General features: G+C 37.5%; 1 protein-coding gene across 2 annotated transcripts in view; it reads left to right on the forward strand.

Moving 5' to 3' along the window:
- Positions 1 to 15,269, forward strand: part of ccdc186 (coiled-coil domain-containing protein 186) — a 28,453-nt gene extending 13,184 nt beyond the window's left edge. Inside the window, exons 11-16 of one of the 2 annotated variants that reach the window (XM_032573551.1) lie at positions 1,089 to 1,344; positions 2,239 to 2,428; positions 2,585 to 2,683; positions 3,211 to 3,439; positions 11,182 to 11,401; positions 14,567 to 15,269. In XM_032573551.1, coding sequence (XP_032429442.1) covers positions 1,089 to 1,344; positions 2,239 to 2,428; positions 2,585 to 2,683; positions 3,211 to 3,439; positions 11,182 to 11,401; positions 14,567 to 14,650 — 1,078 coding nt within the window. In that variant the 3' untranslated portion in view covers positions 14,651 to 15,269. The remainder of the gene's footprint in view (positions 1 to 1,088; positions 1,345 to 2,238; positions 2,429 to 2,584; positions 2,684 to 3,210; positions 3,440 to 11,181; positions 11,402 to 14,566) is intronic. The other variant, XM_032573552.1, reaches the window with a different exon arrangement.
- The last annotated feature ends 479 nt before the right edge of the window (positions 15,270 to 15,748 follow it).

A 15,748-nucleotide genomic window follows, 5' to 3' on the forward strand; every position in this document is an offset into this window, starting at 1 on the left:
ATGTGGGATTTTTTTGGCCATATCAAAATTGTTTTATTTCACAAAACTGCTATGGAAACAATTTATTTACTTTTTTTTGCATCACACGAGTCACAAGATGAACAACCAGATGTTGCCACTGGCGCAAACCACGAAGAAGGAGACAACAGGAAGTAGTTGGAGGACCATTTCATTTTTTAATGACTTATCAGGTGAACAAACGTATTCACGAGATTTTGTGTTTCTTATTTAATGGAAACATCGACATTAGCAGAATATTGAAGAAGTTTTGCGCACATTTGTTATGGAAACGCTAGTGATAAAATAACGTTGAATTGTAGTAATAATAGTATTTATCCTTTTCCTGTTAGATCCCTAAATGATAGACAGGACAGATTTAACACATACCTTCAAACTAAAACCATATTGAAGAACATCTTGACTTAATTAGAGCATTTTGTCTTCTTTACTTCACATCTGCCATGATGGTAGTGAATCTGATTAACCATTTTTCTGACTATTTGTCAAACAGAAACCTTTGAGTTCCTCTTTCTCTCTCCTTGAAATTACAAAAGGAGTTCCGCAGGGTCACTTCTTGGACCGCTTTTATTTTTTATTCATATAAATAACTTTAGTGATAATTTGTCAAATGCCTTTTATCATTTTTATGTGGATGACTTGTTAATCGGTTGTTGCTCTTCTTCACTCTCACATGCTATAGAGTTTTTACAGTCTGACTTTATCGTAGTTCAGTCTCGTTTATATACTTGTCTGAATGTGAATAAAACAAAAACAGTGGTTTTCTCACATTTCCAAAGGCTATAAGATATTTCTATTGATTACAGCTGCCCTTGGTGAGCAAATTGAGCTTACTTATTATAAATACCTGGGCTTTATACTAGATAAAGAGCTCTTCTATCACGTGCACATTGCAAATTTGGTACAAAAAGTAAAGATTGGGTTTTATTACAGCAATGGATTTCAGGAACTTTTCTACCTCTACTGGATTGATGTCTTGTATATGAATTTTCTCATTTTTTTTCTAGCATGTGCTACTTTAACAGTTGTTTTAAGATTTTAACACGTCTCACATTTGTTGTTTTATGAAGGGACAAACAGGAGATCACCTCTCTCCAGGAGGAAGTGGAGAGCCTGACCAGTCAGATGGCCGACCTCCAGCGCGACGTTCAAGGCAGCAGGGAGCGTGAAGCCGAGCTGCTGGGCTTCACCGAGAAGCTGAGCAGCAAGAACGCCCACCTGCAGTCGGAGAGCAACGCGCTGCAGTCTCAGCTGGATCAGGTCAGCAGCAGCTTCACCGAGCTGCAAGCGAAGCTGGAGGAGACCAGCAGGCTCCTGGAGGACAAGGTAAGGATGCTGAGAGGGGACACACTGAGAAACGGTCTGATGCTTTTATATAGCAAACACATGCATAATATCTTACTAGGAGAGCTAGGTGATTTGGCTGAAAAGTAAAAATCTGATTTATTTTTTTCATACCAGATTTCTGATTTTAAATATTTATTCTTTCGCTTTAAAAAGCAAAAACAAAACAAATGACAGAAAATATTTTCTAAAAGGGTTTTTTATTTCAATCATCCTTTCTGTGAGTTGTACAACGGACTATCAAGCCCAGGCTATGAGAATCTTTGTTTATTTACTAGTATATAGTCGTTATTGAATGGATTTTTTTTTCTAGTAAAATTGTGTATTTTTTTCTTTTAATATGATGAAAAAAAGTTGTTTTCATGAAGCTTAGGTATTAAGTTATTAGGATCTGATATGAAAGATCTGTCTTAACACACAGTCGTTTCAAAGTCCTGCTATTGATGATAAGTTGATGCTGATGTGTTAAAGGATTGAGTATTTATTTTAAATATTAAGTATTGCTCAACATTCCTCATTTTAATGTTTTGAATTTTTATGTGGGAGTTCTCATAAAATTACTACTTTCTTCTCCTAAATTATTACTTTTTTCTTGTAAAAAAAGAAAAATAAATAAATCTTCAACTGGCTCTAATATTCCATCATAGAACTGACCTGTGTTCAAAGTTGAAATAAATAGAAACTTTAAAACACATTTGTTAAAGAAGATCACTCTAATCTATGGAAACCCAAGGAGATCATTGGTGAAAAAAAAAATCAACATTTTCCAGAAATTAAATCTTCAAAAACCCAAATTAACCCAATTAAGCAATTAAAAACGTCATTGCACACAAGTATTTCCACTGTATAATGACCTTCGTTCCTATAAATCTGCAGTCGCGACAGCTGAAACAGGAAGAAGTGATGAGAGGCCAGGAGGTGCAGGGCCTGCAGGAGGAACGGGCGGCGTTGCAGACAGAGGTGGCCCAGCTGACGACCAGAGTGGAGGAGCTGAGGGACGAGCTGGTGACCCAGAAACGGAAACAAGCTGCCAACATCAAAGACCTCACGAAACAACTAACACAAGGTTCGATACTACATCCACTGAATTTAGCATAAAAGGCAAACGTCTTACAAGTCACTTAAGTTTTTTACGTGCAGAAAAATGTCAGGGTTTCAGTGTTTGAGTTCTGTGCAGCTCTGCTTTGTTTAGTTCTGATATGATGATGTTTTCTCTCTGCAGCCCGTAAAAAGTTGGAGCAGGTTGAGAATGGCGGCTGCGACCGGGACGCCAGCAGTATGGGCAGCCGCTCCAGTTCCTCAGGTACTGCTCTGAAATTTGGTTAGTATTTAACATTTAATGTCACACTCTTAATCTAAATCTTTCATACTCCTTACTTTCTGTTAAATATAATATTCCCACTTTATTGGCATTAGGTTATATCTTAATTTATTAAAATACAATAAACGATAATTAATTTCCGATATAAATGTATACCAAGCTTTTGTTTCAGCTCACAACTAACTACATTTTCAGAAAATTAGATGTGTCAGTTTACTGAAAAAATATTTTGAGCTGTGTATGTGCTCAGTGTTTAGTTTGGACTCCATTTGCATACATTACTGCATCAATGCGGCGTAGCATGGAGTCGATCAGCCTGTGGCTCTACTAATAAATAAATAACTATTAATAGCAGCCCTCAGCTTGTCTGGCTTGTTCTATTTTCCTCTTGTCAACACATCATAGTCTTTGTTCTTTGGTGCGCAGTGATACCGTGGTGATTAATGCAACAGTTGTGGTTCTGAGTACAGTTCTGTGTTTGATGACATTGTAATATAAAACAACTGGTGTCTCCAATTCTCAATCAGGTTCCCTAAACGCACGCCAAGGTGGGAGCAGCAGCGTTGAGGAGCGGTCGCCAGAGAGCCAGTCCGGTCCCTCCGTTATGGTGGTGGACAGCTTCCCAGAGGTGGACAAGGCCGTCCTCGTGGACCGGATTGTCCGTCTGCAAAAGGCATTGGCGAGAAAGCAGGAAAAGATCGAGTTCATGGAGGATCACATTAAACAGCTGGTGGAAGAGATCCGGAAAAAGACTAAGTGAGTGGCGTGGTCCAGTTGTTCAAAACAAAAGGTTTTGTTTCCTAAGATATACAAATAAATCATGCAGAAATGATCAATGTAGCTGCGTGTTAAGTGTGCGATATAGGAGCCTACAATAACAGAAAACAAAATGCCAGAAAAGCTCTGGGTTTCAGGGTTTCAGAGCTTGCAGCGACTTCTTTAGCTGCAGGAATCTTGAATCATGCTGTGGAGACGATTTCTGTGATCTGCCTTTAACAAAACTAACAACCCTTCCTGAGATAACATCAGCTCCTCATTCCAGCAGTTTTCTTCCATCTGGGTAGATAATCCGGGGGAAATTGACTCGTATGAGGATTGTACATTTTCCTCATGTGAAAATGACTCTTATTCGCATAAAGTTATTGACTTGGATTTGTCTCGGGTCGTCTCCTGAGCCTCACCTCTAATTTCTTGTCTTTCTGCACTTGAATCTATTAGGCTCAACCTACATTTAAGAGTTAAAATTGAGGACGAATCCCACGGTTCGCTGCTAAATTTAGCTTGGCAGAATCTCAGCAAAGCCCGGGGGGTGTCACACCACCCAGAGTATGGATGTGAATTTGTCCTTTTTGCCTCTCTGTCCCCATCCTCTCCAGGATAGCCTGGTGAAAATTGACAAGTCTGAATGTAAAACATGAGGAAGATGATGAATAAAGAAACAAGAACTGTAGAAGGCGAAGATCAGGAGCTGTTAGGGTCAGGAAGCTAATTATTAGTTTACAGCATCTCCTGCACAGCTTTGTGTTCTGTCATTGCATTATATTTTGCAGCTTGTGTACTTGCAAAATGAGATGTTGGCTTTCTTTACAAAACATAAAGTTCAGTCAGAACAAAATCTATTTAAGAATTGGGGGAAAAGTAAAGAAGTAAGCACTTCTCTGATTTGTAGCTGTTACTTATGGAAGAAGATTAGGACCACTGCAAACAAAAACAAAAAAATTAATTCTGACTTTTTATTTGTCTTCTCCTAATTTTGACTTTTTTTGTCTCCTCTGAATTCTGACTTTTTCTGACTTTAATTTTCTGAGAAAAAAGTCAGAATTTTGTAACGGGCTTTAATTTAGAATCACTATATAACATGCCTACCAAAAACCGTTTTGAACACAATTTACCTTTGCAGTTCCTTGCAAATGTAAAATAAACCACAAATTTAAGTGTACTTTATTTGAATATTATGTAATAGACCAACATAAAGCAGCAACCGTATAAAGTGGAACAGTGGAAGGTTAGGGTAATAACTATGTCCTAGACTTTAAAATCTCTTGCAACCCTGTTGAATTTATCATCTGAAAATGAAGAGAGCTTGACAGAACTGTCAACGTACCACACCTACAACATGGCTGCCAAACTAAGCTGACAGGACGGACCAGGAGAGCAATAATCTGAAGTAAAATCAGACCAGAGGGTCATGGTAAAGTTTCAGTAGATAAAGTTAGTGACAGTACAATTATTAGCTCCATAAATCTGATCTCTGTGGAAGAAGAAAGACAAAAGACTCCCATCTGTGGACAAAATGTTACTTTTTCAAACAAAAACAAAATACATGCTAAATACTAAGGCCTTGTCCACATGTAGCCAGGTCTTTTTGAAAATAAAAATCACCACTTTGTTAAAAATAATGTGTTCGGTTTCAGAAAAGATTTCATCCACATGAACTCACACAAATCCACCATAAAAAAGCACATCATCAAACCCCATTGGTCTTTTCAGGTGACTGGAATCGATTGGATAATGTTGGGAAGCAGATGCCTTCTGTTCAGGACTCCTATTTATCTGTAGGGCATTTTATCCTCTCATCACTGTTAATTATTTTTGAAGCAGATGTTAAAGCTCAATGTGTTGCTTTTTTTTCTATCATCAAACTATAGATCTGACAGCTGAAAAATCAGTAGCTGGTAACTTCAAATACGTCAGAAATGCACAAATTAGCATCAGATACTTCAAACATTACTTACCTTTTAGATTTATTGCTAAGATTTAAGGCTGTATTACTCTCAATCAATTTCAGATAAAATATAACTATTTGATTCCTTTTGCAGTATTTTTTTTATTTTGCCCCATCTCTCTGTCTTTGCATCTTCTGGGCTAAATCATTCCCACCTCTCAATGTGCCTCCATGTGTTGCTGCTTTCTAAAAGAAAAAAAAAAGGAACTGGGGAGTTATACGTTTGAGAAATTGTCATCTTGCATGTTTCCGAGCCGTCTCTCACATCCGTCATCCTCCCGCTGATCTCTGCATGCCGCTTCTATAATCATGTAGCCATATGTGTAATTTACGTCACTTTTTTTTGTTTTATTAAAAACTATCGTGATGGATTTGGGGTCCATATATATGGACCTTTGAAAGACTAGTCAGAGGTAAGTTTCATTTCATGTCTGTGCTAGCTCAGGTGTTGTATTTGTGAGTGTGAAAGTGGATGGATGGGGAAAGTATATGGTGGCGACTTCTTTTGCTTTTTGCATTGACCTGCTTTTTTTCTCTCTTTTTTTGCTACACAGATTTACAGATATGTCTCAATTAACTAAAATATCACTGAAAAATTCATTTAATTCAGTCAAGAAAATGTGACAAACACAGAATCATTACAAAAAGAGTAAAAATTACAAACATGTATTGCTTTATTCCTTTGTTATGATGTACAGCTGAGAGCTCCAAATTGTTTTTTCTCTGAAAACTTAAAATATTATATAAGACTAGTTTTGAAAGAGGAAGGAAAAGGTCAGAAAAATGAATCTTTACTGCATAAGAAAGGTGTGTGATTTCTTACAGAAGCAGTGAAAATTATGTTAAGAAGACATTTACATACACTGAATAAAAAGACATTTACACATTTAGCAAATAATAGCAATTTTGGTAGTTCTAACTGAGCTAAAACAAGAAAGTTTTAATTTGATTTCAAATCAGACAGTGAGGAAAAAATGTGTGTATTTTTATTTGGTTTATATAAATATCTGGTTTCCATTGTAAGTAGACGTCCGCTGTTCAGAGTTTTGCGTCCTAGCATTTTAATTGAAAGTTGAGTGGAAGGAAAATATGCCTTTACATAAATAATTTTTGCATTTTATCTGGAATTTAATGTCAGAGTTAGGAGGAAGAGTTGGTAGGCACCAAGAGGCAAAGTTGCTTGATTATTTACCCTGCTTTTCTTAATTCAAAAGTCATCCCAGCCAAAATTTTAGCTTCCCTCTGATAAAAAGCCTCATATGGAGGCATTGACTTCATTTTTCACACTCACATTCCCGAAACTAGCTGCATTAATGACCACGGTATTGCTGTGTTTGACTGACCTACAAACTCACCTGACCGAAATGCCGCAGGGAATCTATTAGAGACAGCAGAGGCAGCAATGCAGAGAAGCTAAAGGTCACCATTAAAAGCAACCTGGGCTTCCTTAGCGCCTCAGCAGAGCCTCTGGCCGATTGCATTGATGCACTAATTCATGCAAAATTAACTCCAAGTACTGAGTACTTTTCTGTTGGCAAAGAAAAGGAGTTTCATTTTCATTAACGCTTCATTCTGTGTAATGACGTTAAATAAACGTTACACTGCAAAACTGCAAAACACAAAATCACCCCTAGTATTTGCACTACAAACTAGACAAAAATACTTGATAAGATTTTGTTTTTGTAGTGCAGTAAGTTATGTCAATTGCTTAAATTAACTTTTTTGTGATGATAATCTGACTTAAGCTCCACCTGTATTTGCTTCAGTCGTTAAGTCGCTTCTCAACTGCAGGGTTTTAGGTTTGTGTTGATCAATCTTCAGTTAATTTTTTCTGAGTGACAGTATTTTCACCACACAGATTGTGGCTGCATGCTGTAGCAGGAAGTAGCTGATTAACTGCTTGAGCTGCATGTTAAATATAATCGTCCTCTTGTCAGAATGAGTCAGATTTAGGCATCTGCATGCGTATCCCTGTTGTGACCTCCACATTATTTGCATGGGATAATAAAATCCTGCTTTTGTGTAAATCTCTTCCAAGATTGCCAATATATGTAAAATTCATCTATTTTGTTACTGAGATACATATATTGTGTAAATTCAAACTATTGGAATCCATCTTTTCTTTTATTCGGGAGGAAAAATTGTCATTGTACCAAAAGAATTTGCCACTTAGTTTGAAGTACATAGACTTTTTTTTTTTTGCTCTCAAGTTTTAAGTGTTTATTTAGCACATTTACTTCATAAAGACATTAAAACATCCTTAATTAAAACTTGCTTAAAAAGACAGTGAACTACTGTCTTCCACTGCTTATTAAATGAGTCCAGACTCCCAAGACGATGTTAAGACAAAGCAAGGCCGTTTCACAGTTGAGCAACTGTGTGGAAAATTGCAATCCCCTCCAGTTTTATATCTGCTCCTTGGCGACTATGAATAAGTTTTGGTTTGAGGATGTGGCTTTAACAATTCCATGATATAGGAAAGAGCTTAGCCACTCAGAGCACTGAAAGTTAGTGTGGATTTTTAAAAGAATTTGAAATAAACAGGAGTTATGCAAGTTCTTCTGTTGGTTCAGTTTTGCTGCAGAGTTTTGGGCCAGCTGAAGGCGATGGAGGGCTGTGTTTTTTTAAAAAAAATACATGTTAAACTGCCTGTTTTGACACAATGTATCTTAATTTTTTAAATGATTACCATTTCAAACAAGTTGTTTCTGATTTGCCAGCAAGAGAAATCTGAAGTTTGGCTTAACTGCTAAGTGTAAAAGTCGTAACTGTTGCCTGATCAGACGACTCCATCTGACTTATTTCCAACCATCTGAATGTCATTTTTGCACTAGTATACAAAATGTATTGATGGTCTGTCCAATTGAGTGAAAACATAGCAAAAAAAATAAATTAATTAAAAATACCGGGCCCACGACAGAACCTTGGGATACCACGGACATATTAGATCAATGGAGTCTGAAATGACGATGTTTATACAGTCAGTGAAGTTTCTATTTTAAAGATTCAAACCACTTTAAAAGGTTTGTGTATTATTTAGTGACAGTTTTTTAAAATAACTTATTATAGTTAAATTTTTAGATAAACGGTAGTGGATGATAGCAGCTGTAGTAGTTGCTCCTGTTGTGATTGTTTTGTATTAGTTTGACCCTCCTCTGCTCTAATTCTTCCTTAAACCTTCATACATAGTCTCCCTTCCTGTTGACTTTCTCCGCTGCGCTGCCAGAAAATACACCGATTCTCCAGCTTTGATCACAGCTCTGCAAACTAATTATCGTAGCAGTGAGTTTTCTGTTTACGTGTTGCACTTTGAAATCTACAACCCCCCCATCGCCGTCTGGTTTGTGATATTTCTCATGCAGCAGCTCAGCTGTGATTGTCTTCAACATGTTTCGAGATGAGGATGATGAAACTGTTAGGACACCAATCTAGTTCATCTAAATAACCTGATGTGAAACAGTTTCCCCTTTTTGTCTTGTTTGGGTGTTTTTTATTGTCTTTTGTTTTTGTCTGCTGCCTCCGGCTATGACCAGATGTATGCAAACCAAGCAAAGCTTATTCCCCCTACGGGATGTTTCTCTGCCTCCAGGCAGATCAGAATATACCTGTGAGAGGTGATGAGAAGTTTCTGGTCCCCGAACTGCAAATGAAGATGTTTTTTTGTTGACTGCTTTTCTCGCTCAAGAAATTTAAACAAGTGGAGACTCTTTATCTTTGAGTATCAATTCAAACGTATTAAAACCGCTGCTTTTGTTTGAACTTTTGTCACATTATAATCACAAACTTCATTGTATTTCTGGTGGCTTTTATGTGACTGACCAGCACAAAGTTGTATAAACTTGTGAAGCGGAAGGAAAATAATTGGTTTTGAATATTTTTGTTACTTTTTAATCTAAAAATTCATGGTGTGCATTTGTCTTCCGCACTCTTTTATACCTTTATTGGTTATATCTCCGCCAGCTTCGCATATATAAAGGCTGAAGTCTTTGGCGTCTCTTCTTCAGAATCAAACCAAGCTAATCCGATTTACAGCTTGGTGATATGGCTTAAAAAGACATTTCCAAATTTTTTTTGCATCCAAAATTTGATTTCCACTTCTTTTTTTTTTTCCTTACATAAATAGAAATCACAAAAATATCCTAATATCTTTTAAAAAACTGGCGTTTATTTCAACCATTCCTTAAATAAATTGACCTGAATTCAAAATGAACATATTTTAAAATTATAAAACGCATTTGTCAAAAAAGAAAATGTTCTTGGGTGGACTGAAGTCACTCTGTATGGAAACAAATTGGTGAAAAACAAAAAAATTTTATTAACCAAAACAGGAAAAAATGATTAAAAAAAATCAATCAATTTGATATTTTCACAATTATTCACTAATTTGTCTTGGTGCATCACAAAACTCCCAATATACCTGAATGAAGCATGTCATTGTTGTGTAAAAATCGTCAATGTCTCTTCAGCAAAAGGTCTTTCTGGGCTCATCCTCACATTTGAAACATCCAGAATTGGAGTTGGAACAACACCAGTGGTGGACACTGGTTGTTTCCAGTCTTTCGTGTCTGAAAGGCATCGTGCCGGTTCGAGCGGATTTTAAAATATTGATTGTTGAACCATCTGAAGAGCAGGAGATTCTTGACCTTTTCTGTTGGACTCCATGAGGAACTCCTCTCCTATTTTCACTCCTTTTTTTTAGCTGACCTGCAGATGGGAAGGAGTTTTGCAGCTTTAGTCCTAAATACAGAACTTTTTTTCCCCCCATCTTTATGTCTGAGATTGCTGAAGTCAATTCACACGTATGAATAGCTTTTTGTTTTGGGTTGCATGTAAGACTGTCTTCAAATTATTGTCATAACTAATGTGCGCAAAACTCCATCAATATTCTGCTAATGTCAAAAAAACACAAAATTAAGTAAGAAACGCAATAAAAATCACGTGAATAAGTTTGTTCAGGCGATAAGTCATTAAAAATCATCATCCCCTACCACTTCCTGTCGCCCTCTTTGTCTTGTTCGCCAGGAGCAACATCCAATTGTTGGTGTTTTCTTTATAAAGTTGTAATTTTGTGTTTTATTATGTAGCCTTAAGCACATTGAGCTGCCTAGATTGAATACACTTGATTGATTGATTGATCACGACTCTTAGTTTTGACGCAGCTGAAAAAGTAGCTCATTGTCGTGCAAAAAAAAACACTGAAAAACATTTTTAAAAAATGTCCAGTGTTCCAGTAAATGAATTTATTTTTCGTAATTCCAGTTCGTGCGATTCTATGGTTAATAGAAACTCGGCTGTTCTCCGGGGAAAATGAAACAGGAAGTTTGGAGCTACTAGCTTAACTTCCAAACCGTGTTGTTATTGCGGTGAAACCGCATTGTGTACGTGGAGATTTATCCCGTTGCCCCTAAACCGAAACATGCAGTTTATGATTAATTGATCACTGCAGTCTATTATAATTCTTCCATTTTCATTACCTTTGCTCCTCCGACCGACAAGCACAATAATAATCTTTCTAACTATATCTCCGGCACGCACGGGTCCGATAAGCGATCCCTCCCGGAATAGCCATTCCCGTAACGTTCCCCCAGCCTCTGCTGCTACAAAATGCTTTATTGCTCTGTTGAAGCTCCCTGCTCTCTAACTGTGAAACCTCACTTTTCTCAATTTTCTTCCCAAGCCGACGCCACGCACTCGCTTTGTCTCGTCCCTTTTATCAGAGAGAGGTTTGACTCATCGCTTCCTCCCTCCCTACTCCTCTTTTTGCTGCCCACAGGATTATCCAGAGCTACGTGCTAAGAGAGGAGTCAGGGGCCCTCTCATCAGAGGCCTCTGATATTAACAAGGCCCACCTCAGCCGGCGGGGAGGCATCATGGCGTCGCTTTACACCTCCCACCCGGCGGACAGCGGCCTGACCCTGGACCTGTCTCTGGAGATTAACAGGAAGCTGCAGGCAGTGCTGGAGGACACGCTGCTGAAGAACATAACTCTGAAGGTAAATTTCCCCCCCAGCGTGCCTCACGTCACTCCTCAGAGGAGGAAGAAGCTGAATGAAGGTCTGGTTCAGTGCCCATGATGTGAGCGTATTTATTTCTAACCTTGGATTTATTGCATCACCTTCATGTTCCGCCCATCTTGACGCTTGTTCACGTCTGTAGGGCTGAAACGATTAATCGTGATGAATCAATTAGAGAAATAATTATCAGTTAAGTATGGGAATGTATCATATTCAGAGTTATATTTACTCCATTACATTTACTTGAGTAACCTTCTGAAAAAATGTACTTTTTTTCTAGTATCTGAGTGAAATTAGTGAGAGAAAACTTTGATTAAACCGTTTGGGCTGAAGATTCTCTGCTTGACTGGCCACCTGTCAGTGTTTTCCCACTGTTTCATAATCAATATGAACATGGGGTTTCATATCGATTATTGTTTATTGATGGGTGATTTTCAGCTACTTTTTATTCACCAGTAGTTTTATTCAACCTGGAAAAGTCTGGAATAGGATTGAAATGTTTTTCAGGTCTGAATCAGAACCAGTTCTCTGAAAGTAGTTTCTCTCCTTTCATCTGTTCATCCATCTGTCCATCCTTCATTCCTTGCATTTGTCTATCCATCACTCCATCATTTCACTTGTTCAGCATTCTGTTTATTTCCATCCATCCATTCATCCCTCTATCCATCTGGCCATCCATCCATCCATCCATCCATCCATCCATCCATCAGTCCTTTTATTTGTTCATCCACCTGTCCTCCCTTTCCCTCCTTCTCCTCCTTTTTTCCTTCCTCTCTTCCTTCCTCATATCTTTCCTTCTTTTTTCCTCCCTCATATCCATCCTTCCTTCTTTCCTCACATCTTTCTTTGCTTCCTTTCTTCCCTTCATTCTTTACTTTCTTCATTATACCTTTCTTTTTTCCTTCCTTCCTCACAACTTCCTTCCTTTCTCATGTCCATCCTTCCTTCCCTTCATTCTTTACTTTCTTCATCATACTTTTTTCTCCTTCCTTCCTTCTATCCTTATATCATCTTCCCTTCCTTCTGTCCTTTCTTCTTTCCTTCCTTCAGCAGTAATTTCTGTTGTAAATTAATTATGATCTTTTATTTTAATTTTTTTTAAATGTCTAAAACGATGGAGATCTCTCGGATCATGAAGATCTTAAACATTTTTTTCTCCTACGTTTCCTACAGAAAGCATCTCACATCACATCACAAAATGAACCGTTTAATCTCCAGACAATAACAAAATGTTTTGTTTTTAAAATCACTTTTAACAGATCCATTTGAATGAAGCACGGGGAGCGTTAGCTTTGCAGACAATTGACCGACGTGTGAACGACTGAATGCTGTCGGAGATCGATGAGACCATTAGTGGTCCCGGCTAATCGCGGTTAAAACGGCTTCAGTCCTCTCGAGGCGGAGGGTCAGATTCAGAAATTCAGCGGACAGCAGGATGCGTCATCCCTCTCCGTCAGCAGTCCAGCTAATTTGCAGAGATGCACAAATGTTGTTTTGAAGCCGTGCTCAGGTTTTTCTAAGGCTTTTGAAAATCGGGCTTCTTTTTTTTTTCCTCTTTCACTTTTTTTGAGATTAGTCTTTGTCCAGAATACTAAGCGCAGCTGTTCAGTCCTCCCTCTGTCACATCAGCCCAGAAGACAGGAGGATGCTTCAGCTGTTAAAGCAGAATATTAATGATTTTTTTGGTTAATTTCTCCCTTCTTGCTCCTGATTCTCCCTTCAAACTAACAAGAAAGGCTTCAGTTGGTAGATGTTAGCAAATTAACTGAATTAATTTACTTACCTTTTCTTTTGGTTATTAAATTGTCTTTTTTTTCATAATTGAATAAATAAAAACTGTGAGATAATTTATAAATAATCCATCAAGTAAAATAAATGGACCAATGAAATAAAAAAGTATTTTTAAAATTATAATGGTGGGCTTATTTTGTGGATCACAGATTTATTTATTTAAATATTTAGTCATTATTTATTTCATAACGTTGTTTTGCGACACTTATTTTGTAATGCTACTTACAAAATGAAATGGACTTTTATTTAAGTCAGTTTTGTTTTTGATTCTTTGACAAAATAAGCTTCCCATTAAAAAGTATTTGTTCATTTTTATATTTGTTCACATTTATTTATATGCGTATTCAATAGTTATTGATTAACAGTATTTGTTTATTTTATTTAATTTCAAATGAAACAACTTTCCTTACAAATAACACCAAATAAAGCAAAGACATTGCTAAAAACGCCTCATTAAAAACAATATTCCTTACACTGAGCGGTGTCATTCATTTTAGAAATGTTGCACACATGTTGCATGCTCCGGACACCCAGCGAAACTGCTAAAGCTAACATGTCTTTAATGCTTTTAAAAGCAAAAGTTAAGTGCCTTAAAGTGGACTAGTCAAAGTCCAGACGTAAATCTAGTTAAGAATCTCTAGTGAGGTTTGAAAATTTATGTCCAGACATTTTCCATCCAATGTGAAAAACTGACGTAGCTTGAAGTGCGATATTGTATGACAAATTTAGCCTTTATGTGTGAAAATCCCAATAAAAAGTAAATATTTTTTGGTTATAATATGACACGATTCTGAGATTGTGGTCAGAAGAGTGTCAGCCCTCCATGTGGTTTCGGTCGCGGCCACCCTTTCAGAGCATGTCGTCTTCCCGTCTGCATGCATTGTCACAGATTTAGCTTCTCTAAAAACCATGTGGGCACGAGCTTTGATAAATATTTTCACATTTCGCAGCCAATCAGTTTCCTGTTGTGTCAATCTTCCAGGCTCCCCACCCAAGAGCCCGAATGTGAACAATAATTGTAATAAAGTGCAGGAGGATCTTCTGGTGGAGATTTTTTTTTTTCCCCTTTCAGCAAATGAAGGATGATTGGCACAAAGCGGGGAGTAATGATATGAAATACTCACTGGGAGAACAATAACAGAACAAAACAAATCAAAAAATGCTCCGACAAAAGGCAAATCAAGGCTTCACTCTTATTGTTAGGAATTATGGAGTTTTTCAGTTTCCAGGTCTGATTGTTATCATTCCACAAACAGCTTCTGTTGCCAACATGTAAAACATTTTCTATACATTTGTGTTTTTTCACCAACTTCCTTTCTTCTTTCTTTTCTTCTTTTTGTTCTTTTTGTGCAGGAGAATCTGCAGACTCTGGGCTCCGAGATCGAAAAACTGATAAAGCAGCAGAAGAATCCCGCAGACGGAGTCAGGAAGAAGTGAAAATTAACTACTTGAGCAACTTCTACTTCTATTCCCGACGAATGGAAGAGCGTCGTAAGTGCCGGTGAGACATGGGACCTCTTGAACTGTTTCTGTCTATTTGGAGGAAATGTCTGAGCTTACTTGAACCGTTGCTACTCCATCCACATTGTGCCACCTCTATTTATAGACCCTGACACGAGAACTTTTCTTCTGGCCCACATTTTCCTCCCCAAAGCTTTGCCAAGAGAACTCTTCGGGGCTCTTCGGACTTGAACTTCCTCCTCGTGTTGTTGTGAATGTTTAGCTAAACCTCCGTGGAAGCTAATTGCCAGTCAAACAATTCAGGGTTCCTATCCATTTTGGAAAGAAAGTGTGAAATCTGGTTTTAGTATTTTTCCAGGTGTGGATTAATATGGAAAGAGAAGAGCTTAAGAAATTTTTTTATTTTCAGACTTCATTGCCTGACCCGTTTTTAAATGTTTTTTCTCTGACATTTTTTCTGTGTGCCATAAAATTCTGTCTATATTTTGTCCTCTTCCTTTTTATTCTTTCTATTCTTACTTGTGCCCTTTTTCTTACTTCCTTCCATTTTATTTTATTTTCTTCTATGTATCATCCTTTCTTCTTTCCTCTCTTCATCCCACTTTCTTACTATTTTTCTTGCTTTCTTCCTTCTTCACTTCCTTTCTTCCTTCCTTCCCTGTGCCCTCCCTTGTTTATTTACTTATTTCATTCTTCTTTCCTTCCTTCCTTCCCCGTGTCCTTCCTTCTTTACTACTTTCCTCACTTCTTTCCTTCTTCCCTTACTTTCTTCTGTCCTAATTTCTTTCCTTCCATGTCCTTCCCTAATTACTCCTCTCCTCCCATTCTTCCTGTCTATTGTTTTCTTTCTTTCGTCCCTTCTTATTTCATCCTTCTTTACTCCCCTCCCTGTCAGTCCTTCTTTTTTTCCTTCCTTTCTTCCGTGTCCTATTTTGTCCATCCTTCCTATTTTCCTCCACTCCTTCTTTTCCTGTGTCCTTCCTTCCTTCATTCATTATTCCTTTCGTCCCTTCTTTCCTTGTGTTTTTCCTTCTTTGCATCCTTCTTCACTTTTCTTCCTTCTGTCCTTCCATC

This window comes from Xiphophorus hellerii, chromosome 10 (assembly GCF_003331165.1).
Source record: "Xiphophorus hellerii strain 12219 chromosome 10, Xiphophorus_hellerii-4.1, whole genome shotgun sequence".
In the NCBI taxonomy this organism is placed as follows: domain Eukaryota; kingdom Metazoa; phylum Chordata; class Actinopteri; order Cyprinodontiformes; family Poeciliidae; genus Xiphophorus; species Xiphophorus hellerii.